At 43.0% G+C, this 27,868-nt stretch overlaps 1 protein-coding gene across 10 annotated transcripts in view; it reads right to left on the bottom strand.

The window, feature by feature from the left end:
* Positions 1-2,914: 2,914 nt before the first annotated feature.
* Positions 2,915-27,868, bottom strand: part of CEP112 (centrosomal protein 112) — a 381,720-nt gene continuing 356,766 nt past the window's right edge. For 9 of the 10 annotated variants that reach the window (XM_074343512.1, XM_074343511.1, XM_074343515.1 and 6 more), the window contains 3 exons: positions 7,366-7,467; positions 4,383-4,447; positions 2,915-3,369 (listed from right to left, as the gene is read on the bottom strand). In XM_074343512.1, the coding sequence (XP_074199613.1) occupies positions 3,366-3,369; positions 4,383-4,447; positions 7,366-7,467 (171 nt within the window). In that variant the 3' untranslated portion in view covers positions 2,915-3,365. Of the gene's footprint in view, positions 3,370-4,382; positions 4,448-7,365; positions 7,468-27,868 lie in introns of those variants that run through there. The other variant, XR_012499617.1, reaches the window with a different exon arrangement.

Raw genomic sequence — 27,868 nt, 5'->3', positions numbered from 1 at the left:
CTAAGGCTTGACTCAGTTCTTAAAACCATAGCGAAGAATGTTAACACAGGTCAGAATCTGGGATATTCAGTTCTTCCTTTTCAAATACTATTCCAGCCCATGCCACTACCTCCTGGTCAAGCCTCCAAATCCAAAAACCACTTCAATGGTTGAAAAAAAGTTTTATCTAATTATCTCTTTTCCGACTTTGAATTGACCAACCATGTATCTTTTTCTGGTTTTATCAAAGGGGCTGCCAGGGCAAAAGCACATCCGATTTTAAGTAAGCTTTAGTTAGCAGACTTAAAATTGATCATGCATTTTAGTTTCAGTAACTTGCAATTTCTACCCCCTTTGATAATTCACTTTAAAGAGCAAACTGTCTTTAATGACGAGGCTTAAAAGAGACGACCTTTCTGAACAAAATATGAAAGCTGAGAAGAGATAGTTCTTTTAAGGGAACTATGAATTAAAATGACCTTGTGTTCTGAAACTTTCCTCCCGCCATGTTTGATGTTTTACCTTTGCTTTTTACTCTGAGAAAGAAAGCTAAGACACCACCGCCTTCCGTGGCTGCTTGCTGCACTTCAGTACGAACAACAGCTGTTAATTGTTAATCAAACTCACAGTTTCTTCTTTCTGCACTTTCTCTGCAGATTCCTTTAATGAGGTTGCTCACCACTGTCAGCACGTGCCCGTTTCTGAGGAAATCGCTGCTACTATGGGACATTACAGGATAAGGTTTGAATCTGAACTATTTCCCTTGAGTCACAGTCAATTCTTTTGTCCAAACTATAAAGCGGGTCCCTCCATCCTCCGTTCTCTCTCTCTGTCCTCTTCTTTACTCCGTTGTGCCCCTGGAGGGCTGCCCTCAGAGGAGTTGACTGGTGAGTGGGGATGTGGCAAAAACCAGAGGTCAGACCCCTGAAATGGCTCACTGTTTGGTGACGCAGAACTGGTGGACTCCAACCAAATCATGACACATGCTGGTGACTGACAGCCAACACCCCTGTGAACCCTTCCCCTGCCCGACCCCCAACCGGATAGACATACACCCGAGAACACCGCGACCCCACAACTTTCCCCCGATCAGCTTCTTCCAGACGTTTACCAGCCACCACCTGTTGACAGTTACATGTTGAAATGTAAAAAGCACAAGCATTTGACTCAGATACAGCAGCCAATATAACCCGCTCGAAATGTAACTAAACTAGGTACTTGTGAGGCACAACTGATCTTCCACCAGATAAAAGAAAGGATGACATCTTAGATGATTTTATAATAAGGCATACTGTTTATAATTTATTTCCTAAGCACTTGCTTTATCTCCCAGTAGCCATTTATAGACTGGGTACTCAATTCAGTGAGGAATTTGAAACAGGCCCAGAGCAATTTTTCTTTCTCTTCCTTTAGCAGAGAATGTTCACAAAAACATTAGTGTCAGCCACCTAATTCCTATCACCTTTAATCGAACTGACCTAAAGTTTCAGTCCGTTTACTCCCAGACGCATATGACACACTTCAGAAGGGAAACAGGATCTGGGTAATGTCAAAGGTTCACCAGTGTTTGTAATTTCATAACCCTTGAAATAAGGAAAAGAAAGCATAGCAGGCAACTTTCCAAAACACCTACTAATATTTACTCATGAAAAACAAATACTCTCGAGTGGGAGTTCCAATCCCAGCACACAATGCAATTCACAAAGCATTTTCACCTCAAGCAGCTAATAACCTTCCTAATGGAATCTGTTGAGCTTCAACCTGTTTTTCATAGTCTGTACAGAAGTACTTGAAATTAACCATGTAGTTGTAATCTTTCCCTTCCAAGTACTCAATCATAGCACCAACTGTTATCATTTGTTCGGTAGTTTTAAAAGCATCTCATACAATCTCTCTTTTTCCCGAATATTCTCAAAGCCAGTGCTATAATTTGTTGTATATGCAAGAAAAAAATCCGATCTTTCAAAGGACAGAGACTTATTTCTGGAGGAGGTGTCCGGGTGGACATGACCAGGCAGAGTGGTGACCAGGCAGAGATGATTTAGTGCAAGGATTTGAGGCCTCTCACTGACGGCAGGCCACAAGGCAGTGTTTATGCCCTAGCTTTGGAAGTGGCTGTAAAACCTGTTACTTCCTTATCATCTCCATGTCTCAGTTACAGTACAAAAAAGGATAATTAATCCTCAGGCAGCAAACAACAAAGATGGGCGTGGGAAAGAGAAAAGAATTTGAAAAACTGTAAATAAACGTTCTGCCCTGTCCTTTCACAGTAAATCAGATGATTACAGCCCCGCCCACAGGCCAGATTTCAGAATGTCTCAAAGGGCCCATGGCACGCACCACAACACAGTCAAAAAGAACACGGAACAGCCATCCTCTGCAATTCAGAATTTCCTTGGTAAGTCAGGGTTGACCAATCCACACAGAATTGCTTACTAGCGTTCGGGTGAGGCTAGCTCCCATCCGTCCATGGGAGCTGACACCATATTCTCTCAACAAGGAAAATGGGACGAATCAAAGCTCATTTTGCCATCACTTGCCAGGGATGCCCCCCAACATATCTCCACATTTTTAGGCTTTCTTAAGGAATGTCAGTTGATATTATAATTAAACAACAACCATCAAGTCAGAGATCAAGAAAACCACAATAAAATCGCAGCTGCTATATGCAATTCTTACACTATTCTGCAACCGGAGTCCCAGGATCAGATCGGAGCCCAACATGACATGTACCTGGACTGATGTCAGACGACCCAGTGATTTTTTATTCTAAATAAATGTGCTACTTACGGATTTGATCTTTGACATGACATAAGGTATTTTTCCCCATAGCACAATTTGAGAGTGACAGTATTTTCTAGGGGGAAAAAAAACACCCATGCACATGTCATATTTATGTTAGCAAATGAGGTGCAGTAAAAAGTAGAAATAAAACTGATAAGTACGAAATAATATTTTAATAGTATGCCAACATGAAAACAAGTGTGAACATGTTAAAATTTTGGATATGATACTACAAACGTGATTTTGATCATATGCAACTGGTAAAATTCTACGCAAAAGGATTAACGAGGCAGAGCCAGAAATCATTTCTTTTCCGAATATAAGCAAGTCTCAGCACACACTCACTGGCACACGTATATGGATATCAGAAATAAAGGAATGTTAAAAAAATACCTTAGGCAGACACAAATGAAACCACCCCATGAGTGTACGAGCAATGCATGTTTTTATGTTCTTAATTACATGTAAGCATTAAAAAAAATGCCATCGATCTCACAGTTTACAATATCCAAATCTTCAAACCTGCTGGAAGAAATCCACAGCGCCGCCCGGACGGTTAGATCCACCACTCTCCTGTGTGACTCAGTTAAGTCTACGTGCAGTTACCTGAAAATCAAAAACCCCAAAGTGATGACTTTCTCTAGGTTCAACGCACATGTCAATAATAAAATAGGTTCTAATTCAGAAGTCGGACAGAAGTTAAAAAGGATATCTGATACCAAAATTTCATCATTTACACCTAAAGGGATCAAGTCATATCTGTACCAAGCAAGAGAATTTTTTGAAAAGTAAACAATTCACAAGGTTTTCTTTTCTTTTTTTAATTAAAGTATAGTTGATTTATAATACTGTGTTAGTTTCAGGTGTACAGCAAAGTGAGTCAGTGTATGTTTAGATGTATATCTATATATTCTTTTTTTAAAATTCTTTTCCATGATAGGTTATTACAAGATATTGAATATAGTTCTCTGTGCTAGATAGTAAATCTTTATCTATTTTGTATGTGGTAGTGTGTATCCAAAGTTTTTGCTTTTAATTCAATGCCAAATAAGGGGTCGGCCTTTTTCTGCACTAAGGCGAAGGTTGTAGACTGAATCAGAGCAGGTAAACGTGATCTGTGTCAGTGATGCCTCTGGGAACCTCTAACTAGAAGGATCTCCTGCACCCTGAGAAGTGCGCTCTGGGGGCACCGAAGTCTTGGCAAGTGTTGCAACATCACTGAGCCATATTTTGGTCTGAAAAACATCTGCAACAGAGCCAAGCCTACGGGAGATGTAGGGCTTTGAGGATGTGGGCTACGGTATGAAGAATTGCACCATCTCACTGTTTTAAGAGGAAGACAGTGTCTCCCTAACCCTGCAACTGGGCTTCAAGACAATGTCCTGTCCTGCCTCCACAGGTGAGGCCCCGCCACGTCAGGCAAAGGCAGGCCCTTGCACCTCGTGCTGGGGGCGGGCTTTTCCCCAAGACAGGCTCTATACTAAAAATAAGTCTTTTTGTTTGTTTGTTTTCAAAATTGATGTTTAAGCATTTTAATACAAATTTTAATGTCCAACCAGGAGGCTCACAGGTGCAGACCATACGAACTACTCAGAAGGCATTCTGATCCCAGGCTGTACCTTCTGCCTTGGTATGTGGTCAGTTCCTCTTGAAGGATGGTTGCTCTCTTTTGCAGGAAGTTAACCTAGAAAAGACACCTTGTATGAGAAGAGGTGAACGTGGCTTAAAGGGCAATATTGTGCAAACACAGGATGGCAGGATTTTACTTAAACTCATATGACTCCCTGGATAAAACGCAGAGGACTTGTTGAGTGTTCATGTTGTGTTTTTTACGTTTGATCACATCACATCCCTACTGAAAAGCCTTCAGAGGCCACAGGACCAGGTTCACAGGGAGCACTGCAGCACTGTCTGGATCCGGTCCAGCCCTTCTTTGCGGCTCCATCTCTCCTCATGCCCTCCCCTCCGTCGCCGCCTTAAACTCCACGTCTCTCATCCTCTTTGGCCCCTCGGCACAGGACGTTTTCTCTCTAGGGAATGCTTGGTTAACTGCCTCTTGTTCATCCTTCACTGTCTGGCCCAAAAGTCACATCTCCTACTGAATTCCTTGACTCCTCCCCCGCAGCTCATCTGGTCCTGCCCCAGGCAATCAGCGGCCCTCTCCTCCTTAGGCTCTGATTCTGTTGTTAGTGCTTTTCAAACTCCCTTGTGGTTATTTGTTTTCGTCTCTCTCCCTCAAGCCTGAGAGCTCTTCTGGGGCAGGGATGACATTCACTCATCTCTGTATCTCTAGTTTCTTTTACAGGGCTGGGCACGTAGCTGGTATTCCTTAACTCATTCATGAATGAATGAGCGAGTGGAAAGATTACTGCCTACGAGAAACCTTAATCCATCCCGGGGGTTCCCTGAGGTTGGAGAGACAGTACCGTGTGGTGGAAAGAGCCCGAGCTTTGTCTGGAGTTAGGCCAGCATGGGTTCAATTCCTGGTTTGGCCTCTGTGGTACTAGGAAATTTCCTTATGCTCTTGACGCTTTACCTGTGAAGCAGGGGTAATGACAGCCCCTTCCCCAAATTATGAGGATGACATGAAATGACTAATAGAAAGTGCCTAGTACAGGTACTCTTATGGGGCTGGGGATGGAGGAAACTTAATTGCCAAATATATTCTCTTAAGTCAGACCTTTACAACGTGGTTGGGTTATTTTGAAGTATAAATTTCTATATTATTAAAGCTACTTATATCAGGTATAAATTCGATAGCACATTATACAACCAAATAAAAATGATTTGGGGATAACTTATCCTATGACTTAATGTAATCAAGAGTCGGGGTATTTGATCACTTCGGAACTGTTTACTCTTGCCTCTTTGGGCTGCACTGAAACCATGGCAACGGTTGATTCTGAAACATAGTTATGCAAGAGAGTACAGCTGGCAGGAGAGAAAATGTGCTCGAAGCGGGGAAAAGCACAGGTTTTCTAAATGGGTACGTATCAAAGGGGTCCCCTCGGTTTTGCTTATGTGTCATAGAACCCTGGCCTTAATTTTATCCAGTTGCTCACATGACCCCCCAGGACAACTGATAATTTCAGCAGATGCAAGGACTGCACCGATTCAGCTTCCCTGCCCCCACCGTGCTTTGCAATCGGAATTCCAACAATTTTCAAAAACACAGGCACCTGTGCTTTCAAACTAAATTTGCTCACTACATGGTCAGCGCCTCCTCCACGCAGCTGCCAAGGCTGAGGCCCTCACGCAGCTGGCAGCACTCTCCTTCTGGGTCAACATCCAGTTTTAGGAGGCTGAAGTGGTTTTTATTACAGTGAAATGATATGAATGATAACAGAAGCCCTGCAGGTGGATATCAGATTTCATTCTTTCTTCTCTTTCTTAAAAAAACTCCTCCAAAGGTGCTAGGTCCCACACAGCTGACCCTAAGGAAGCTCTCCTACGAAGTTAATGGGAAAACCACACCTCGAAGAGAGTTTTTCATGTCAATAATGATGACTTAACCCTTTCTAAGCCACCACCCTCCCTTGGTACTTATTTTTACACGTAGGAGCTAGCACAGCAAAACTTCTTCTGAGACTACAAAAGCAATCGCTAACGGTTGCCTAGAGATTGGTATTTTCAGATAAGAGACTTTTACTCAGGGGAATATAAAAGGCAAGGCTGACATTTGCTCCGCATTCACCTTATGCGTCATAAACGGCTAACGTGAATACCATCAAACTACATCCTTTGTTTTATTCGTAAACAAATTTATTGAGCACGTACCCTGTGACAGGCATCATTCTTGGCACAGAGAGCAAAGAAATCTTTCCCTTGTGGAGCTCTCCCAGAAAAAAAGGACGTTTTGAATTTCTAAGTGTGTTAGACATGGGAATATGTGAACTCTTTCTCATGTGGAGTTGAAATACTCATTAGTTTTTTTTTTAAACTAGCAATATATAAAACTAACGCTATCTAAAATATATACAGCAATATATAAAACTTGTTTTAGAGAAAACTTCTGTAGGAAGTTTTTAATTAGTATCTAAATTTAAGCCAGTTTTATCTCTCATGTTGTAAACCACTGTACCAAGAACTATACATTGCAGCAGAAATGTGTAACCTGATTGTTTGAATACCTTGTTATTATCTTGCCTGGATCTTAAAATGCATCTCATTATCTCTAATAATCATAAAAAATACACCAGAATAAAAATGCTTCCAACTTAACCATGTTTTTTATTTCTCTGCCCTTTCACACAGTAAGGAATTAGCAGTGTGCTAAGTGATGGCATTTTGGGAATGGTACCAAGAATAAAAGGGTGAGTCTGTATTGGAATGTGGACTGTAAATAAAAGTAACCATAACTGAACTTTTCAATTTCAAGGATGCTTTTAAGAAAATTTTGAGACAAAGAGTTCTTAAACTAGTAAGAAAAAAAAAAAATCTACCTCCCCCACCCAAAAAGAGCCCCCCAAACCAATTCATCCTGAGAACTAGGTTATGCTAAGACATCACATTGATTTCTGGCATCAATTTAGAATCAAACTTATGAATTCAGATATGCACATCACCTAAATCCTTGAAAAATTCCTTGATTCTAGTAATTACCTGTGACTTTAGGGAGGAAATAGTGTCTTCAAGTTCTTGTCTTAGAGATGCTGGCATCAACCCTTTAAATTTTGTTTCATATTCTTGTCGTATGTAAGTTATCTAAAGGGAAAAAAAAAATAAAAGCTTATCTTGCTGATCACAGAAATGACTGTTTTGAATTTAAGAAATCCCAGAATAATATCCATTCATCACAAAGTTATGTCTGATACATGTGGTCAGAAACCAGACAACAAAGATGAAATAAAGGGAAACAGTCACAAACTGAAAAAGGTACTCAGCCTGTCCATGAGGGTCTAGGAGAGACAGTCCCTGCAGCCACACTTTATTTCTTTAAAATCCCTGCTGGCACAGTTTTCAGCACTGGGTAAGTACAACACCTGCTCTCTCCTCTTACTCATGATGTACACGTTTTGCTAACCCTGTATCCTTTTCTTGATCAGGATGTGGACTGTGATCATACTAAACTGTGATTTGAGGACAATTCATGGTATGTTGTTGGTCTGATTAAGAGAGCCCCCCAGACTGTCTAGGCGCCTGGGTGCTGGATATGATCCGTACGAGTATGGAGACACAAATGAAGGAAAATCTGCACAGCTGTGTCTCCAAGCCTCCCCTCTACCCGAGAGCCCCTGTCGTCACGAGTATCTCTGCCTCGTGAGTCTCCCTCTGCCTCCAGAGCCCCAGCAGTTCTTGCTCAACTGATGGTCACTGAGCTGGTAAAGAAAAGGTTGCTGGCTCATCCCATTCATCTCTCTAAAAGCTAAAGCTCTAAACAGGAAGGTGGGGAAGGTGGAAGAAAAGTCTTTGGAAGAATATGCTTGAGCAGGATGAGGAAGTGTATGAGTGTGACCATGAATGTGAGCGTGACTGTTTTCATGTCTTTCTTCAGCTCTGTTTCTTTTTCTTCCTCCTAATCTGAGGTGCAACGGAATTAAAAAATCTGCTGCATGTGCTGTGTGTGACTTAACTGGTATTAAACTTGAACTGCAGTGTAGCCCACAAATGATTCAGTGGACACACCTGAAAATAAGGTAGTAATACTACGGAAGGATGTGCAACTGAGTTCAGTTAGACAATCTATGGATTTACTGAGGATAATTTAAAATTATTTGCCTTTAATATCCATCTTTTCTTATACTACACTAAATTAAGGAAGAAATGTGTTCTAATAGTTTATTACTGAAATCCCATGGCAAATGTTCTAGGTAACAATTTTTCAATTTTTGGCAAAGTGGGTTTTTTTTTTGATGTATGTTACAATCTTATGATTTATACCTAAAGGAAAACCAGAAATAATGAAAAATGATCTCTCACTGATACAATATTTGCTTTTTTCCATTTTATCATCTGGGACTTAAGTCCAATAGTTACATTCATCAGCTGACTCAAATGAAAGGCAAACACAGAGCAAAACACATGATTTATAAAACAGACCTTAGGGGCAACCTTTATCGAGGGCTCACAGACTATTATATATTGACATTTTATTCTTATCACTCAACACTGGCTCTGTAATTCTGAGCTACTACTCTTAAAAAGGACTCGTGTTTGCTCTGTTTCTTGTATCCTTGTTTGTTTAGAATGTCTGCCCACTGCTTGTACATTTGAAAGACAACTTGGCTGGGTATACAAATGCTTCTGTCCCTCTTTCTTTCTCTCAGAATTTTGGAGATGCTTCCTCAGTGTCTTCTGGCATTGCTATGGTGACGTCTGAAGCTAGGCTTCTGTTTTTTCCATGTTGAATGTGACCTTCTTTATTTGCTTGGATGCCCATATGATTTTCTTTTTCCCTTGATTCAGTAACTTCACTGGGATATGTTTTGGTATTAATGACTCTATATCAATTTTCCTGAAACACCATGTGTGCCCTTTCTACCTTTATATTTAGTTCTTTGAAGAAAAGTTTCTTCTGTTAGAAGAATTGTTCTCCATTATAGTTACATATGTTCGGGTTCTATATAAATTTTTTCCTATTCTTTACTTCAGGAACAGAGATTTTGCATGTGTTGGCTCTTCTTTGACAATCTTCCATAACTATAATTTGTTCTATTATTTTACTTTCTTATCATTTTATATCTGTTTTATACTTTCACTTCATGTTGTGTTTTCACCATATTTTCTTAGATGTTCTAGTTATGATTTTCCTATTTTTGTTTCTTCTAACATGGTTTCAATCTCTGTAGTCTTTTGATTTTAGCTACCATTTTCCCTAAGCTCTGAGAGATCACTTTTCATCTCTGTTAACTTCTATCATCTTTAAACATATCTTTTTTCCCTCCTCTCTCCCCTCCATCTTTTTCTTTGACAGAGAGATCTATCAATGTGTTTTGTAAATGTTTTGACATTATGAAGAACTCTTTGTTTCAAAGAACTGTAATTTGTCTGAACCTTCTTCCTTATTTCTTGGGTAATTGCCCATTTGATCTATGTTCTAACCTGCTTTTTGCTTACATTCCTTCTTTCTCTCTCTCTTCATCTAGCAAGGATCTTATACTAGTTCCTTTTTCTTAAAAAAAAATTAAACCTCATTTTTGAATGGAACCAAGTATTTGCTGAAAGGGGGAGTGCGTCGGGGCACGCCACAGCTATGATTCTGTATCGTAGTCTTCAACACCCTTTGACCAAGCTTATTATTTCGTTTGTTCTTGGGGCCCATCTCCTCTTAGTTTTCAAGTACTTTGGAAGTCATGGCCAAGAACTTAAGCCCTTAAGTTGATGCTCACAGTTTCTCTTTACTCTCTTGCCCCACTTAACTTTTCACATCTGATTGTCTCCCTCTCTCGGAGGCTAGGCCACAGACAGCAGACAGCTGTGTGTGAGCCAGGCTGTTCTGTGATCACGACTATCCCTCCCATCACTTTTAAAATTCCATATGCTGTATTTTCCAACCTTTATTGAGGATCCTGGCATTTCTACTTTCTGTCTAGTCCTTTCTTCTTTGTTTTTCTGATTTTGGTGAATCTGAGTGAACTTAAAATGAGCCCTTGGAAAATCTGAAATTACCTCACCTATGGGTGAGACTATCAATCGGGAAAATATTACAACTCTGAACCCTTAAATTCAAATCCTGAGTTTAATCATCATTATACCAAGCAGAATTCTGTTACTTTAATAAAGTCATGGAAAACTTTAACCAATCTGTTTTACTCTATTTATGAGGTTAATGACGTTACTACCAGCAAATGTTTATTGAGTACTTCGTATGTGCCGATTGAATTCTAAGTGTTTTAAGGAGTGTTTAAACCTTCTGACAACCCAATGAGGTAAGCACAGAGGGGTAAGCCACAATTTGAACTCAAGCAGTCTGACTCTCAAGCACATATTCTTAGCACTATGCTCTGCAATTTCTCACACAGTCTTTCCACATGCTGAAATGTCTCTTTCATCTCCAAAGGAAAAGACTCTGACATACACAACCAGACAGGGCACTTTATCCACAGCACACTGGTGCTCTCCCTAGCATAACAGGGGCTGGCGGACATCTTTCCAGGCATCCAGCTAGTCTTCGCTCTGTGTTTTAAATGACAACAATGTCAACAACAATTGGTTCCAGTATGGTATGGTTCCCCATACTTTCCCATTGGTTTAAAATTTTAATTTACCAAGGATTTATGATAAGGCTAATTTTTTAAAAAATCTGTACAAATGCAGTACACATTTGGACCTAAAATAAAACTCCCACAAACCCCCCACGGAAGTGCACACTTTAAAGTTCAATCAGTGAAGGCTATCTCTAAGTTTGTCCTGTGGCAGAATAAGAAAGAGGAAGGAAAGAATTAGCTTATATTTCTTTATATCACTTTCGACTCCTGTTACTATTTTGCTGTCCACACCTCTGACCCGGGATGTGTTTGACGGGAAATAATCAGGGAAGGATAACGTTTATCTATAGACTAATCACACACTATTCACTGTTACACATGCCACTCTCCCTCCTTCCTGTCTTCCCACATTTCTTTTTTGGTGTTAATCTGGCCTTACAACAGAGTAAGAAACAAGAGGAAGTTGAATTGATCTAAGCAAAAGGTTTGCTGGACATACATACAATTCCTTTTACTAAAGGAGATCAAATTTTTTTACATACAAATCGATTTTATTATTAGATTTGAATATTAAATTTTATTCATACACAGTGTCCAATTACACCAGTGAAGGATGTTTATTAAACACAGAAGAATTCAAAGACTGTTCTTGCTTGAGTACTTCTGGAAAGGAATTTCCCAGACAGTTGTGGCTCCTTTCCATTCCACCTCAGCACTCCCACTGCCCTCAAAAAGCCATGTGTATCATTATCTGCTCTTCCATGTTCCACAACCACATCACACCAAACAGACATAGCTCCCTTCTCTCCACAATGGTTACTTCTCTCTCCACTTTCCTTCACTGCCTTTCCTTTAGTGAAGGAGAATTAGGCAACTCAGGACATCATGACAAACAATGACATTCCTGTAATGTAGGCTGAGTGGAAACGGTGTATGTATAACATGGTACCCACATGACCAATGAGAGCTGTGTTCTGCTCCATGGCAACAGACTGCCCACCCTTCCCTGGAAGGCACAACACTGACAACATTTCCTTTGATTTTAAAAACAGACTACGAAGACCAAGAACACTGTAACTGGAGGTTAGCATCACAATTAGGTAAAACTTATACCCTGTCTCATCAGATAAATATTCATTTGTATAAGTAAGAGTCTATGAAGTGTAAAGAATATGAAGTTGACTTGAGCCAAGAGGGTGCCTGGAGATAAAAATTCAAAGTGATGTTGAAAAAAAATCAAACCTTGGAACTCTATGATTTCATCAAAAATATAGATGGGAGAAGTAACACATGTAGGGGTGTTTTTATTTGAGAAAAACAGTATCAGTTATGTCAGTATGTCAGAACTTTGTCAAATACATCAACCTCCTACTGTAAAAACAAGATGGAAATGGTAGCTTTGTACAGACAATGTGGGGATGGTGTTTCAAACACAAGTTACTTTATGGTAAGCGTCAATGCACCCCATACTAAACTCACTTTCAAAGAGGTGAGAGACAGTGAAGGCCACTTTTTGCATTGCCATTGGTAAATCCTGTTTTTTTTTTTTTTTTTTTAACACATCTCTGCACAGTCAGTATTGTGTTTTAAAGTAAGAGTGAAGATCAGGAATATGACATTGCCTAATATTACTTTACAAAGCATATTCCAACCAAGCATTTTTGGGGTCAGCTCAGTGGCAGACAAAGGGAACTCACTAAGAACTCTATCGATGCTGTCTCCTAGATGTCTCTCCACTAGTCTGCGTCACCCCTGGGATCACCCTAGTCCACAATACCTCATTCTGCACCCAGACTACTGCAATATTGGTATGCTGATTTTGTTTTTCGAACTGAATTTGTTCCACCATTAAAGTCAAGATCAAAATCCTTTATGTGGCCAACAAGATCCTGCCCTTCTCCACCTCTCACCGTCCTGTCACCCCAGTCTCCCTGCTTCTGGAGCATCAGACATCTTAGCTTGCTTTCAGTTTATTCACCAAATGCCCACATGCTTTTTCTTACCCAGGGCGTATCTCATTTTTCCGATTATACTTTCTTGTCCCATGGGTTTTGCCACGGCTTCCATCTGAAACTCTGGATATTGGAGGGTCCTGCTTTGTGGCAATATCAGGGGTGTTGTGGGTCCAGGCACCCAGCCGGGGGAGCTTCTTAAGACCTGGTGATGGGGCTGTGTCTGGATAAGCCATGGCCCCTCGCTACAGGTAAGCAACAGCTGTCAAAAGTCTCCTTTCAGGAACCGGGGCTCACCCCACAGCCCTTGCTTTCAAGCTGCGACAGTTTCTTGTCATTTACCTGAAAGGCAAGGGGCCCTTCCTGCATTTCCAGGCCCGGTTACCTGGGTCTCTCCTCCCAGCTGCCTCTGCCTGCCGCTGCTCTTGGGACCTTGTACCGGCAGCTTCAGCCTCACCACCCTGGGGTTCTGTTCTGTTTCTGATCCTATGGATGTTCATCTTGGTTTTCATACCAAACATATCTTTTTACTTTTCTCTTTTTATGTTTTACTAATCATCGTTGAGGGTTTGGGGCAGAGGGGTGCCCCGTAACATGACATGATAGAGCCTTCCTGTACAAAAGGACAGACTGATTGTAACCTGCCTTTTAACTTAATATAGTAAAGTGCAGGGGTTCAGAGCTCAGGCTTTGGGGTAGGAATGTCTGGATCTCAGCTCAAAACTATCTCTCCACCCAGCCTGGACTTCTACCAGTTAGAAATCTATGGGAGGGTGAAGGGACATTACAAGATGCTTTACTCACTATGGATTCGTTTATTCAGAAGCCTGTCCGTTTAACACCTGGCTTAGCTGAATGCCATAAAGCAAGCTGAGTTTGACTGGTGGGTAGATTGTAGGGGGTTGGAGATGGGGGAAATAACAAGAGACAAGTTTGCAGCACAGTATATACTCTGAGGGAGCGTGAACATGGGTGGGCACTGCAGTAGGGGTTATGTAGGGAGCATCACAAAGACACTGGGCTTCTGAAGGGTAGTGAAAGCCAGGTAAGAGGTGGGTAGGAGACTGCACGGTGAGGGAGGCGTTGGGGGGATTGAATATGCAAACAGAACAATGCAAACAGAAATGTGGAGTATTCTGAGCCATGGGCTTTTGTGCAATAAAAAGCTTTTGCAAGGGCTTTTTAGGGGAATGATATATAGAATGTATAGGTTTGATATTGAATTCCAATGTGGTTTGAAGAATAAGAATGAAAGAAATAGTAGCAAAAGACGGTGCAAAAAATGCTCTAGTGCAGCTGAGAAAAAATGCACTGCCTTCTAAGAAATTCCATTTTTATTGGGGTTAAGGTATTATGTGTTGCCACAGCAACTGCCAAGAGATCCCTTTTAAGAAAGATGCTCTCCAGCACAGCCTGTGTACTTTGGTTCTGAAGTCAGAAGTGAAAATGTCAAAGTCGCCGTAATTCTCTTAACAACCTTCAAAATATTCATTCCCCCTCTTTCTTCAGTATGGTTTTATCTTGCTGTTCTTTATTCCAATTGGCGTCCCCTCAAACTGCGGCTGCAGCTCCTGGGAGTCCTCTGTCCCCTATTCACAGGGACCGGTTTCCACCCTGAAGGAGACAAGCCTGCTGCTCAGCAGGCCTGGGCCTCTCAGGACAGGGGCGGAGGGGGCGGCTGACTGGTGCAGCCACTGCCGACCCGCGAGCGGACAGGTGGCGTGCACTTGTTTTTGGAAAGGGTTAGGTTTTCAGGAAGAAGGAACCACTTTCTGGGTACCGTGGAGAAAACGGTGGCCTGAGAGTGTAAAGAATGGTTTGCACCCAGCACTTAAGTAGGTTTAGAGGTTCTCAATCCACTTTGGTAGCTGAAAAGATTCCTGACACCAAAAAGAAAATGTGGGAAAGTCTACCTGAGAACTGACGTAGAAACGGAGGGAAAACAGGTAAGACGGTCAAAGGCCAGAAAATTACCAAGAAACTGCCCAAATCTGTTCATGAATCAGAGACTTAAATACCTAAAAAGACTGAGGGTGTGACACGAAATCAACACGTGTGAATGTTAAAATTTCGAGTGCAATTTTGCATATAGGCTGTACATTTTACCTCCTGACGGAGACAGAGCTCCAGTAAACAAATGTGGCCCCCAGAGGCGCGCATTTAGAATTTCACAGGTGCAGTGGATAATGGCGAGCTCTGCCCCTCAGCGTTCATTCATTCAAGGGTCGTCCTGTCACTGGGGTCCCCCCTCCCCCACATCGGCCCACGGTGGTCGCAGGGTGGAGTAGGCACTGGGGCCCAGCCAATCGTCACCTCATGTTCCCCCGAGCTGTGACTGTTTAGGACCTAAGTATATGATCTAAGTTCAGGTAACCAGCCACCCAGAGTCATGGGACCAATTGTCATCCTCTGGACTTCACACGGGGAGTGTCATTCCAGGGTTGGGACAGCCATCTTGCTCCCAAGGAGTGAAAGCCGGTCTGAGAGTGGAGCCAATCCAGAGGAAGAGAGCTGGAGAGACCGGAACTGGGCCCTTTATCAGTCTGCTCCCAAAGTTAGCCCTGTCCCTTGATTTTTCAGTTTGGGTTGCATTTTCTGTAGCTTGCAACCAAAATTGTCCTAACTGAAACAAGGCAGAACATACAAAATATTAACATGCATTTGTGTGTTGCATCTGTTTGACCAGGGGTCAGCAAATTTTGGCCTGCAGACTGAATCAGGCCTGCCACCTACTTTTTTGTAAATAAAGTTTTATTGGAACACAGCCATGCTCATTTGTTTAAGTATTATTGATGGCTACTTTCCCATGATGTTGGCAGAGCCGAGTGGTCTTGACTGAGGTCCTATGGCCCGTAAAGCCTAAAACATTTCCTAGCTAGCTCTTCCCGGAAAGTTGGCTGGCGCCTGCCCCAGACTGTGAGCACCACAGGTCAGGGATGGTGTCCGTTTTGCTGACCTCTGCAGCTCAGGCGTTCAGCTCGGGGCCTGGCATAGTGGCAGCAACTCATTAAATATTTGCTGAGTGAATGAATGAATCAAAACCCAAGAGCACACAACTGTTGGTGTTAAGTCAGTCTTTGTCTTAAGATGACAGGCTTTTCAGAATGTCTAGAGTAAACTCATCACAAAACCTTTCTCGAAATACAAAGAGCAGATTCCGTCATCACAGCACTGCAGCTCTTAATCAGCACGGTGGCTATTAATAAGCAGGCCAGCTTCAAAGCTGAGAAAATCGGAGGCAAACACCAGGGCTTACAGGGCTGCTGAGATCAAAAGTGATCTGGGAGATTCACCCTGAAGGAGGGGAGTTTGTTTCGTCCGTGCCCTGTTCTCTCCTCTAAGTTTCCTCCCCCTAACTCACTATCAGACTTTTTATAAGGCTGTGATATTAAATGACTCATGCTTCTCCCCCCCCCCCCAAATTAAATGCCAGCTCCTTCCTCACTAGAATACATCTTTTGGTTTCTCTATCTAAAGTTTTTCTTCCGAATAATATTGTTCCTACTATTTTTCTTCACTTCACTTAGGGTGATACATACTGTGAACACTCCCTCACTTCAAAGAAAGGCTGATGTAAGTTTTAAAGGATTATGATCTGAGCAGGAATTCTAGAGGCAGGGAACGAGCAGGGATAACTGGGGAAGTCTGGGGAGGTGAGCGACACGGGCACGTGGAGGGCGAGTTCTCATGAGTCAGAGGAGAGCAGACTGCCCACTTTACTCCATAAGGTACATCTCTGAAAGGGTCTGGAGAAAACACCCACAGGAGGGCACATTGTTTTCACGTTTACTTACAGCTCCTGGCTTTCATCTCAGAAAGAGAGGGGACCAGCCCTTTCTGGTGGGGCTAGACTCCCTGAAAAGGCAGGGTCCATCAGCAGAGGACCAAACTGCCCACCAAGGGCAGAAAGAAGACTCCTGAGACTTTTAACTGACTTTGTTAATAAAAGGCCCAAGAAGACTTAGGGACTGGGACTGATAGTCAGTAAGGCTGATTGGAGGTTTGGAGGCCATTTGATACTTACTCTTTGTACCCTGAAGTAAGGGTGGAACACTCAGCACATAGTAAATGCTCAGTAAATATTGTTTTAATGAGTTACTGACTGAACAAAGCTACATTTGAATAGGTAGGTGGGACCTTGAGATTATGGAGGGCGATAAAAGACATGCTGACAAGTTTAGATTTAATGTAGAAAACAGAGACAGTAAAGAGAAACCAACACTTGCGAACACCTGACAGATGCCAGGCACTGTATTAAGATCTGCTATATAATCTACATATTGTGGAGATTCTATTTAATCCTTGCATAAAGTTTGGGAGATAGATATTATCATACTTATTTCCTAGATGAGGATGCAGGCTCACAGTGAGCAACTGTCAGACCAGGACGGAGACCTGACATCTCCTTGTTGCTGGGAGGCGGGGGAGGGCCTGGGATTCAGGGGACAGCAGGCGTGGCTGGAAGGTCGAGGAGAGTGAGGCGGTCTTGTTCTAAGGTGATGGCTATGCGAAGTCCGTATAATAGAAGCTGACAACTGACTGGCTTGTGAAAAATAAAAGGGAGAGGTGAGTTAAATGAGAATTTATGTCTCAGCCATGTGATGTAGAGACAGGGTAATAAGTGGAGGGAGTGGTCTGTGTGTGGGTGGAAGATACAGTGTGGGTTTGCGTTTTCGTGGTTTGAGGTCCGGGGGAGACACGCGTGAGGAGGTGAGGAGCGGAGCTGGTGAGGAAAGCCAGGAGTGGATACCTGAGGATCCCGCTAGAGGAGGATGCTGAAGCCTTGGGAATGGAAGCACTCTCTGCAGAGGGCAGGAGAGACTAGGAATTGCCCAGGAGCAAAGACTCATCCCCAAGAGGCTCCAGCATTTGGGACGCAGGAAAAGTGGAAGGAGGTAGGATCAGGACGGCCAGAGAAGGTAGGGGGTGGGGAGCATGGCCCTGGTCCCACAGGGAGGGGGGCAATAGGTGTCAGATGCGGCCCAGAGACCAGGGCCATCTTCATCGCTTGCCTCGCGTGCCGTCACCTCACATGACCCAGGGCCATCCAGACAGCCTATCAGTCAAGAGATTCTGGTGAGCAGTCATGCTACAATTAGAGTTTGAGATGGAATTACTCGATAAATATGTCATTTCTTATTTTTAAAGCAAAAATGACAATACAAATGTTCATATCTAACCTTCAGTTGAGTGTCATTCAAAATACCCGATTTAGTTAGAGATTTCTGACCTGGCTTGAGAGCATCTATTAAAAGGGGCAAGCCGTGACTGCTCTTTCTTTTCTGCATATTTAAACTCTTGACAATTATAAATAAGTTAAATCTCTCCCTCAAAGTACCAATTATGTCCTTAAGTTTGAGAAGGCATGTCTCGCCAGATATGGCATTCTATACAAAACACAAAATAAGAACACAAAGGCGGTCATTGTCCCCCTGGTGCGCCTGGGATTTACTCAGGCAGCTCCAATTAACACTAATGAGGATTTGGTGCACGAATCCCCTTACCTCCCAACGAACGGGAACAGAGACCGCACAACCTCACAGCAGAACATTTCACAACACCATTGTGAACAGTCACTGACTAAATTCATGAGTTGTTCACCTTTACACAGCAGAGATAAAAGGAATTTTCATTCAACTAAAAGTTAGAGAACTGAAGTTGTCAAAAGACTTCATTTAGGCTTTCTGAATGCCAACGGCCAGGGCTGCAGCCAGCCAACGTTTACGGCTGATTACTCGGCCCAGCTCTGTGTGGGGTAGGCAAAGTGCGTGTGAAATGGCTTTTGTCCTCCCGAAGCCTACACTTCTTACACGAGACATGTAAAAAGGAGCTACGTAAAGACATAATTGACGTGTCATAGGCCAAAGACAGGGATAGGAGAGACTGATGACCTCTAAGTGGGATAATGGAGGTGGTGAGACCTGCTTTGGGTGCTGCAGAATGAGTAGGAGCTTTCAAGATGGATGGAAGGGAAAAGAAGTCGCTGGGTGAGGGAAGAGTGGGAGGCACACAGGTGGACGTGTGTGGCACGTCTGGGGACTGTCAGGTGGTCGGCGGTGGACGGAGGTGGTGCAGTGGGCAGGGGCTGAGCGAGCCAGGTGGAGGTCACGCGGTTAGGACTCGAAGGGTTATGCCTTATTCTGAAGACAGTGGGAAAACTCAAGGTTCCTGACTGGAGACTAATATATCTTGACTTCTGTTACAGGGAAAGGAACCTACTGCTGTTGTACTGCTTCTAGATTTTTCATCCACTGATTCTCTACATTGTTGACCAATTTCTCTAAAATGCAGATCTGATCAACTTGTCCCGGACTCCCCCATCATAAAAATACTTTAATTTTTTTTTTTTTTTTAGCTATGGATTAAAGACAACCTCCTTGGCACATATGAATGGCCTAAGAACCTTCTCGAGCTGATCTTAGCCTAACTTTCCAGGACACCTTGGGCTTCAGTAACGACTGGCATTTTCCCCAAACCCATGCCATTTTGTGCCTCATGCCTTCGCACACATTTTTCTGGATCCCTTCTGTTCCTCACTGTTCTCACATAGAGCCTTCCCCAGGACACCTTTCCTTAGCCTTCCAGTCCAGGCGACCATTCCCTCCTCTACGATGCCTCAAAACGTATGCATCTGACAGTTACGATTGTTATGATGATCACCGCCATCACCGTCAGCGATGCACATTCACTGAGTGTTTTCCATGTATTAGGCGCCATGTTGCACTCTTCTGCATAAAATATTATATTGTATTTTCTTTAATCTCCCTACTAATTCCATGTGGTACTTTGATGGCTTTTTCCACATGAAGAAGTGGCCTAGAGCAGTTCCTATCTTACCACAGTCACACAGCTAACTAATTAGCAGCTGAACTAGCACCCACATCTAGGTCTTCCTTACCCCAACGCCCCTTCTTTTACTTCATTATCACATAATATAATTCTTTTTTTTTTTTACATAATATAATTCTTGATTACCCAATGCTTTCTCCTATTAGACTATGGGTTCCCTGAGGACAAGTCCTATGTTTCACGGAGATCAATGCCATTTAAAACGTAAGTTTACATCATTACTTATTTGAAGTTTGAAAACATTTTATGGATTTTTTGGGGGGGGAGGGCCAACATAAAAGCATTTTTGCCTGCCTCTTATGCAGGCTAGAGTTTGCACGAAGCAGAACATAGCCGAAGACACAGATCTAGGCTCACATAACCAGCACCACACCTGTGTTAGGTGAGATGGGGAAACGGCCAGCCAAAGGGCGGTTCACTCTCAGTCTTTTAAGAGAGATGGTGGTCTCTATTTTTACAAATCAGATAAAGTGGTAATGCATATTAACTTGGCTTGGTCTGCTTGGACAGACGTGAATGTAAAATTTCTGTTAGAAACAGTCCCATTAAAGTATCTTTAGAAAACTTAAGTACATTGTTCCTGACTCAGACAAAACCAACACGACCTTAAGAAACTGTGCGGGGACAGCAACAGTCTGTTAGGCTGAGCAACAGGCTTCCTCGTCTAATCTTGTTTTCGCCATTATTTTCACCAGTGCATTCTTCCAGGAATATGTCTCCATGCATTCTTTGTAAAACTGTTGCCCAGATCTTTTTCTACGACACATCAAACCAACAAAGGTCAAATAAAGAGCAGGAAGAGTTTGTTCTCTCAGTTGAAGATACTGCTTTAATATTAAAAACGTACTGAAATCTAGAATCATATTCTGATGATGTCTGAGCAGAATCCACGGTTCAGAGTAAAAAGACGAAGGGAAAAATCGCTCCACCATCGCTGGGGGCCGAGGGCTACACGATCCTCACTGGGACAGCTTTTTACTTCAATGACAGAGGGAAAAAAATCACTCTCCAAAAAAATTTGGGAGAAAAAGAGCCTAAATATTGGATGCTGATATTATGACTAATATTATTCTTCAAGTTTATTGGCCCTCAAGGTAAAACATATTACGGGGGAAATTTCAACTACCTCATTTCTCTGTGAAAACGAACAGAAAAGGCCTTTTCTTATTCGGCTAGAATGCGGGAGGGTTTGTTTTTGCTTTATTTGCATCCACTGGAGGCTGCTATCAGAGGGGTCTTCCGGTGTAGCTGCACCCAGTGGTACCCTAGGACTCCACAGCAGCTTCACTCCCTCTCTTTTATCTTGCATATGTATTTAAAACCGACCTTGGCAGCAACAAGCTTAAGATTTGGGGGATAAGGATACTATTTTATCTTGCATTATGCTAACTTTTTTCCTCCACAACTTCGAGAAAATCCTTTTCTCAAAGATTTTCTTTGAGAAAATTAATCTTGTTTCCTCTGGCCTCAGAAAGATTTAACATACTCAGACAGATAAGCCCAAGTCTCCGTCCTAAAAGTGGCTTCTGTGACCTTGGTCCAGTGATCTCAGAAATAGAAGGGCTGATGTACTGTGAACTTAGGCTAACACACAATTTAAACGTCCCTTAAGGGAATTAAATGTCTGATGGAATAAGAACTTCTGGAAGATTCGTCTGGAACATTTAATTTCATCTACCCAGAGTGTAGCTCAACTGTGCTTCTGGGTCACATGTGGCACCTGTCCCTAAGAAGTCTGGGAGAAGGTGGGTGGCCAGCGTGGCTGTCTAGGGATCAGGAGCAAAATATCGAAGGATGGCTGGTCTCAGGCACAGAGGTCTGTAAACTGCCATCTCAGGATTTCTGGAGCAACCTGTACTACTTAATTTAAATGATTCCATGCTGATGGGGATGGGACGGGAGAGCCTGGTGGATGGTTAGGTGGGAAACTGCCAGCATGGGTGGAGCTGCCTCGGAAGCCCAGCCTACGGCATGCCCAGAACTGGACACACGTTTTGTACCTCTTTACCTCCCCTGACCAATGCTGAGCCCCTAAAATAGACAGTTTACCAGTCTATGCTCTGTGGGGAGCACAAAGGAAGAATTAAAACCTGTCTTCAAAGAGTTTTCAGTTTTCTTGGGAAACAAAATTAGTCCACAAACAGCTATGAGGAAACTGAGTATAACAGAAATTTGGATAAAGAAAAAGATCTTCGTGGCATGGAATCATTTGGGAAGGTCTGAGGGAGAGGGTGAGTATTTAGCTGAGCACCCATAGCATGGCAAAGGATGGCAACTGAATGGGCAGAAATTTGGTGAAAGGAGATTCCAAGTGAAGGAAACAAAGCATGAGCCACGGGGAAGATGAATGTGATGGGTATGGACACCCAGAGCCTACTCAGAGAAGGCCTGACTAGAGGTGCTGAGGACTGCCTAGAAAGAATAGTGGACTGTCCTCTATTGGACTCCATCTAATCCAGACGATGGAGACCCTTAGAAATCTGGCAGAGAAGTCCATCAGGGAGTGGGAGCCAGCTGTATTTTCAAGCAGGGGAAAACATGATGACAGTGGTATTTAAGGAAGATTACTCACAGAGGGGAGGCAGGGAGGCCAGTGATGGAGAGGCTATTTCATCCAAACACAGGTGATTAGGATTTGAACAAAGGTGTCAGTGGGGAGGATGGAGAAGTGAGGAGGACGGAAAAGATGAACAGAGTCAAAAATGACTTTTTAGAGGCAGAAATGACACAACTTGGTAAGGAAATGGTTATAGTGACTGATGGAGAATCCAGAGTCCAAGACAATGTCGAAATTCCCAGCAGAGTCTTCCTCTCAGTCCTGCTGACACTGTCAGGGATTCAGGGTCCTTACAGATGAACCATCTGGGCACCTCTGGCTTCTTGGTTCCCACCTGTCTTAGATCAGGCTGTTATAACAAAATACTATAGACGGGGTGGTGTACACATTTATTTCTCACACTTCTGGAGGCTGGGAAGTCCCAGATCAGGGTGCCAGCAGCGCAGGTTCTGGCAAGGGGCCTCTTCCTGACTTGAAGACGGCCACCTTCTTGCTGCGTCCCCACCTGGTGGAGAGAGAACGAGATCTCTCTTCTCACAAGGGCACTCATCCCATCACGAGGGCCCCACTCTAGGACCTAATTACCTCCCACAGGTCCCATCTCCAAATACCATCGCACTGGGGTTTAGGGCTCCAGACTGAATTTGGGGGGGATACAATCTCCAGTCTGTAACACCACTTTGATTTTAATGACTCCTGTTTCCACACTATAGACTTTTTTCACCCCCACTCTGCTGTGTCACTCAGCCTTTTTGTCATTTGCAAGCCCAGCCCTCACAAGCTGATGAGCAATGCAGGTAAGGAAGGGAGGGATGTTAGTAGCAGAAGCCCAGCACCTGGAAGCAGCAGGATTTCTCTTACTAGTGCAGACCCAGTACGAGGGGGCTCAGGACCCAGGCGAAGGCTGACTTCACTAACCCAGTGCTGATGCATGAACCGCCTTTCCCCCGCCAACTGCTCCAGGTCCCTGCTAGGATTGGAGTTTGGGCCAATGAACTTTCTTTTTTCTGTGATTTGAGCCTGGAACTGCTAGCAGTCATCCTGCAACCACGAGGAAGATAACTTGCAGAGAATGAAGCCAACAATAAAGAAGCACAGCCAAAAAAATGGAGACAGAGCAACCGGCTTTTGGTCACATAATCTGAGTAATTGGATTAAGCCTCCCTTGAAGCCAATACTGCTTCTCAGTTACATGAAGCAAAAAATCTAATTGTTTAAAGCAGTGTGAGTTTCAACCAGCTCTTTCTAATGGATTATTTGGCCAGGGCTGAGATTCTCTGCCAAAGGCCTTCCTTGACTTTGCTGGCCCAATCAGCCAGCCAGCCACATAATGATGGCCGCTGTTTAAACGGCCACACCCCACTGAGTGGACTGGATTGCTCAGCTCTGACCCTCAAACCAACCTCTGCATTTCCAACGAGCTTGTCTACCTCCTCACTCTTATCAGCATGACCATTCTGGCTACCCACAGCCTCCCTACTTTCCAAACTGATGGGACAGTTCTCTCCTGAACTCTCCTGCTGACTTAACCTAGGCTTTATACGCTAATACCTTACACTGCTGGGTCCTTTGGGCCAAACCCCAGCTCTGGGTACTCCTTGCCACCTGCTTTCTCCATCCTGAAGCTATCTTTTGCTGCTGCAGAAAGGAAACAACAACAATAACACACACACACTATTTTGATACGGTCAACTACAAATTCATGCTATTTAACCTCACCGGACCTTTCCCACTGCTGGCAAACCTTTCGCTGGCCTCTGTTTTACGCTGTGTGGGGCCTTTTTCACACGACTGCTGTCTTACAGGAGACCTACGTACCCAGCAGCCAATACTGCTGATCATCTGCCAGTGACTGGCCCTGTAATTCAGGACCTGGTGAAGCTTCTGGCAACACATAGGGAACACCACAGAAAATAACTTTATTCAAAGTCAAGAGTTTAGTTCTTTGCTGTGTGTCTTAATTGATGCAGGCCATCAAAGCAGTAATTGCAGCGAGCAAGGTATAAATCAATAAAAGAAGTAAATGGAAGTGATTAAAGGACAGAGCCACTTTAAAGCCAGTGTTGCCCAATCTCCCGAAAACATAACCAAACTGCTTTGCAAGAGAAATTACAACGGTCTGTCTTTGTTTTTACTGAAAAGCTCTAATAACAAACAATGGGAAATTTAATTGATAATTAAAGAAAAAGAACACTTCACTTCTGAGAGAGGCAATGTTCTTTTCAAATTATTATAGTCTGGCAAAGCATAGCCAAGGTACTTTGGTTTCTTTGTACTTTTCTCCCCCTTTATTTCAGATTTTATATGAATGAAACACGATGAGTAATTCCTTCTCTTTGGATCCTTCTGGATATTATCTAAACACTGGCATCTGGTCTAAAGGAAATTTAATGCTAAGTCAGAGGAGTATTTGAAAAATAGTTTACATCTGGTTTTGCACTGCCCATCCCTGGACGTACAGAGAGAGTGGAGGAAACGAGCGCACTGCTGGTTCTCTGGGTCCTGGGGCTGGTGAGGCTGGGGCCTTCGGTGCAACACATACCACAGTGTTCCCTTTTATAAAGTGACGGATGGGTGCCACCTTCTTTGTAGCAGTGTCGTGACCTCTATAATACTTCTTAAACTGAGGACAATGACAGACCCACCAAGCTTTAACCTATGATTTAAATCTGATCTGACAGTACTTAAACCCAGAAGTCCAGGAGGCTAATGGTTGAACAAGCTTGGGAAAGCGCCCAGGGAACCAAGTGTAGAAGCCCAGTGAATTACACAGAGTAATCACAACTTCAGGGCCATGGGGTGAGGGAATAAAATGATTATTTTCTGAGTTGGTATCTGTGATAGAACTGACTACAACTGTGGTCCCACTCAGATCGATGTACTAGAAAGCAAAAAACAGAAACAAAAGCAAATCAACACCCCAAAACAAAACAAAACAAAAAACTCAACCAAACAAATAAAACAATAACAAAATACCCCCAAACTCCAAAATCTCATATTCCCTTCTCTTGTCCCTCTGTAATTTATTCTATGAAGGGTCTGCATTTAAAAAACATCCCTACACACACACACACACACACACACACACACACACACGCCTGCTGAGAAGAATCCAAGAGCAGCGAAAAATCAGCAGTGGGAATCAGGGTGCTAATTAATTTTAGGAACGAATATATTTTACATTTCATACAACTAGATGAAATGGAAAAAGAAGTAAGATCATTTTGTAATATCTGTATACTGAGTAACTGGTAAAACCGTGAAGAACAAAACAGACGACAACGTAGTCACACACGCATCACGGGCTGGCAGAGTCTGCCATCGCCTGGGAAGGCTTGTCCCAGCAGCCACTCCTGCCCTTCAGACTGGGGCCCGATGCCCAGGACACTTCATAGGACAGTCACCCCGTTTGATAAGCTAAAAGTTGGTGACAAGGCCATTTATTTTTAAAAAATTTATTTTTGGTTTGCAAACAATTCACACATCAAAACCACCTCTGCCTTGTCCTCTGACTAATTCCCAGGGCCCTCCAGGTATGCTGAGCTGTTCAATATACACAGTAAGCCTTCGGCTCTAAGTCAGGAACTTTCTACCCACATCCAAGAGACCTTATTACCCCAGTGACTTGTATTTCAGCATTTTTCTTTTCATAACTCCGATCCCCCACCTGGAAAATCCCCTGTTTGTAGTTAAGCACCAAAAGTCTATATAATTCATAACCACAAGGGCAGAGAGAGCTCTTAAAACCACCCGACTGCACGTGGCTTTTGGGGAGCAACATTCCTGGGATTACACAGGCCGAAAAAGAATCAAAGCGCCTTCTGACAACAACACAAAGACAGATCTACTTCCCCTCCTTTCCTGGGATGGAACAGAAGGGGATCCTTTTCCCTCCAGTTTTGCTAACATTTGAAGGTTTCTCTTCTCCCAGTTCAGCTCTACTGATTCCCGTTAAGACTTAGTGCCACCCTGTTAGCGGAGGACAGGTTTGGACGGGCTCTTTCTGACTCTCAGGCCAGCACTATGCGAGACAGTCGAGCGGTGCTTTCTTCTTGGTCTCTCCTTCCTCTGTCCTCCCTGCCACACGAATCTTGCCTCCTCCTCACCCTGTTCTGATGCCCAGTGTTTTCACAGTTTCTCACCACTCATTCCCAGCAGAACTGCCTTTTGGGAAAGGCTCTGAGGGGTGACCATTTGGAGGGATAACTTGCACTAATGAGTCTCTCTAATTGAAAAAATAAAGTTCTGGTCCCTGAGAACCTAAAATTTTGCCTTCGTAATTTCAGTTTCCAGCAAGTGGGTAGGGGAAGCATTTTGGGAGAGGGGCAGCTGGCCCGTCAGTCTTCACTGACATCACACTGCTAGCTTGACTTTGCCTGGTATTAAGATGTTCTATTACTATTGATTATTATTAGTGGCTCATTCTCTTTCTTTTTGAAGATGTTATGACATTGAGCCCCAAATATTAGATCAGCTGGAAAACCTACATTTGGCATCGGGGAGCATTTTTTCTCAAGACCTTGCTTTTGGATCCTAGAGACTGATACGCCAGATTGAGATGCACGGGTCACCACGCAGATACAAAGGCAGGACTTAGTCTGAGAAGACGTGTGCCCTTGGAGTAGAAATTTGGGACTCACTGCAAGAAATGAGTGCCGAAGCCCACGGGAATAGATGGTATCGCTGGGGAGGAGAGAATATAAAGCTGGAAGAAGTAAGAAATGGAGACCAGAAAACAGGTTACCTATGATAATGGGGAAGTGCCAAAGATCGGAAGTCAACAGAAGAGACTGAAAAGGCAGGATCTAAAAGGGAGCAGAGAACCAGGACGATGCGTGTCAACAAGCCAATGCGAGTGAACTTTGAGAATCTCCTCCACTCAGTGATGGGCTCCTCCAGAAAAAGATGGTCTCACTCAGGCTCCAGGGCTAATGGTGCCTGGCACACAGCAGCTATTAAGTAAACGTTTGTTGAATGAATAAGAGCCTTCTCCTGTTAAAAATATGTCGTTTCTCTCTTCAGTGAGGCATATCTTCTTTGAGGTTTATTGATGCTTAAAGAGGGTCTAGAAAACTTGCATTTCATCACTTTCAAAATACACTCTATCCTCTGATTAATGGTGGCGTAGACATCATAGCCAGGGTTTTCTGACAGGCAGGTCAACTCATTGTTACTTTCTGTATATTGTTCTAAGTCAGTTGGAATTAAAAAAAAAAACTCATAATTTAAATTATCAGGAAGTTTTCTATTTTCTGGCAACATCTTTGTAAACACAAATGCAAACACTTTTTACCATTATCTGTCACCTGTTTAAAAACCAAATACCCCAAAATGCCAACTTTAAAACACCTCATGTGTCCTTCCAGCTTCAACCTAACCTCACCTTCCGCCAGATTTAGATGCTCCTAAATGCCATAGCTCACAAAGTGGAACCGGTAACAATTAACTAACATAATTTTCACATATGCTACAATCAATTTTTGGCAAGATTCACTAAAAAGGTCAGTATACGCATAAGCAAAAATTTAGCAGTTTTAAAAATTGATGAAAATGAAGTAGACACTAGTTCAGAATAATAAATCTGTCAGCCAACTCAATCC

The sequence above is a fragment of the Camelus bactrianus genome, chromosome 16 (assembly GCF_048773025.1).
Source record: "Camelus bactrianus isolate YW-2024 breed Bactrian camel chromosome 16, ASM4877302v1, whole genome shotgun sequence".
NCBI lineage: Eukaryota > Metazoa > Chordata > Mammalia > Artiodactyla > Camelidae > Camelus > Camelus bactrianus.
The sequence above is the reverse complement of the archived record's forward strand: the minus strand, read 5'-3'. Positions and strand labels throughout refer to the sequence as shown.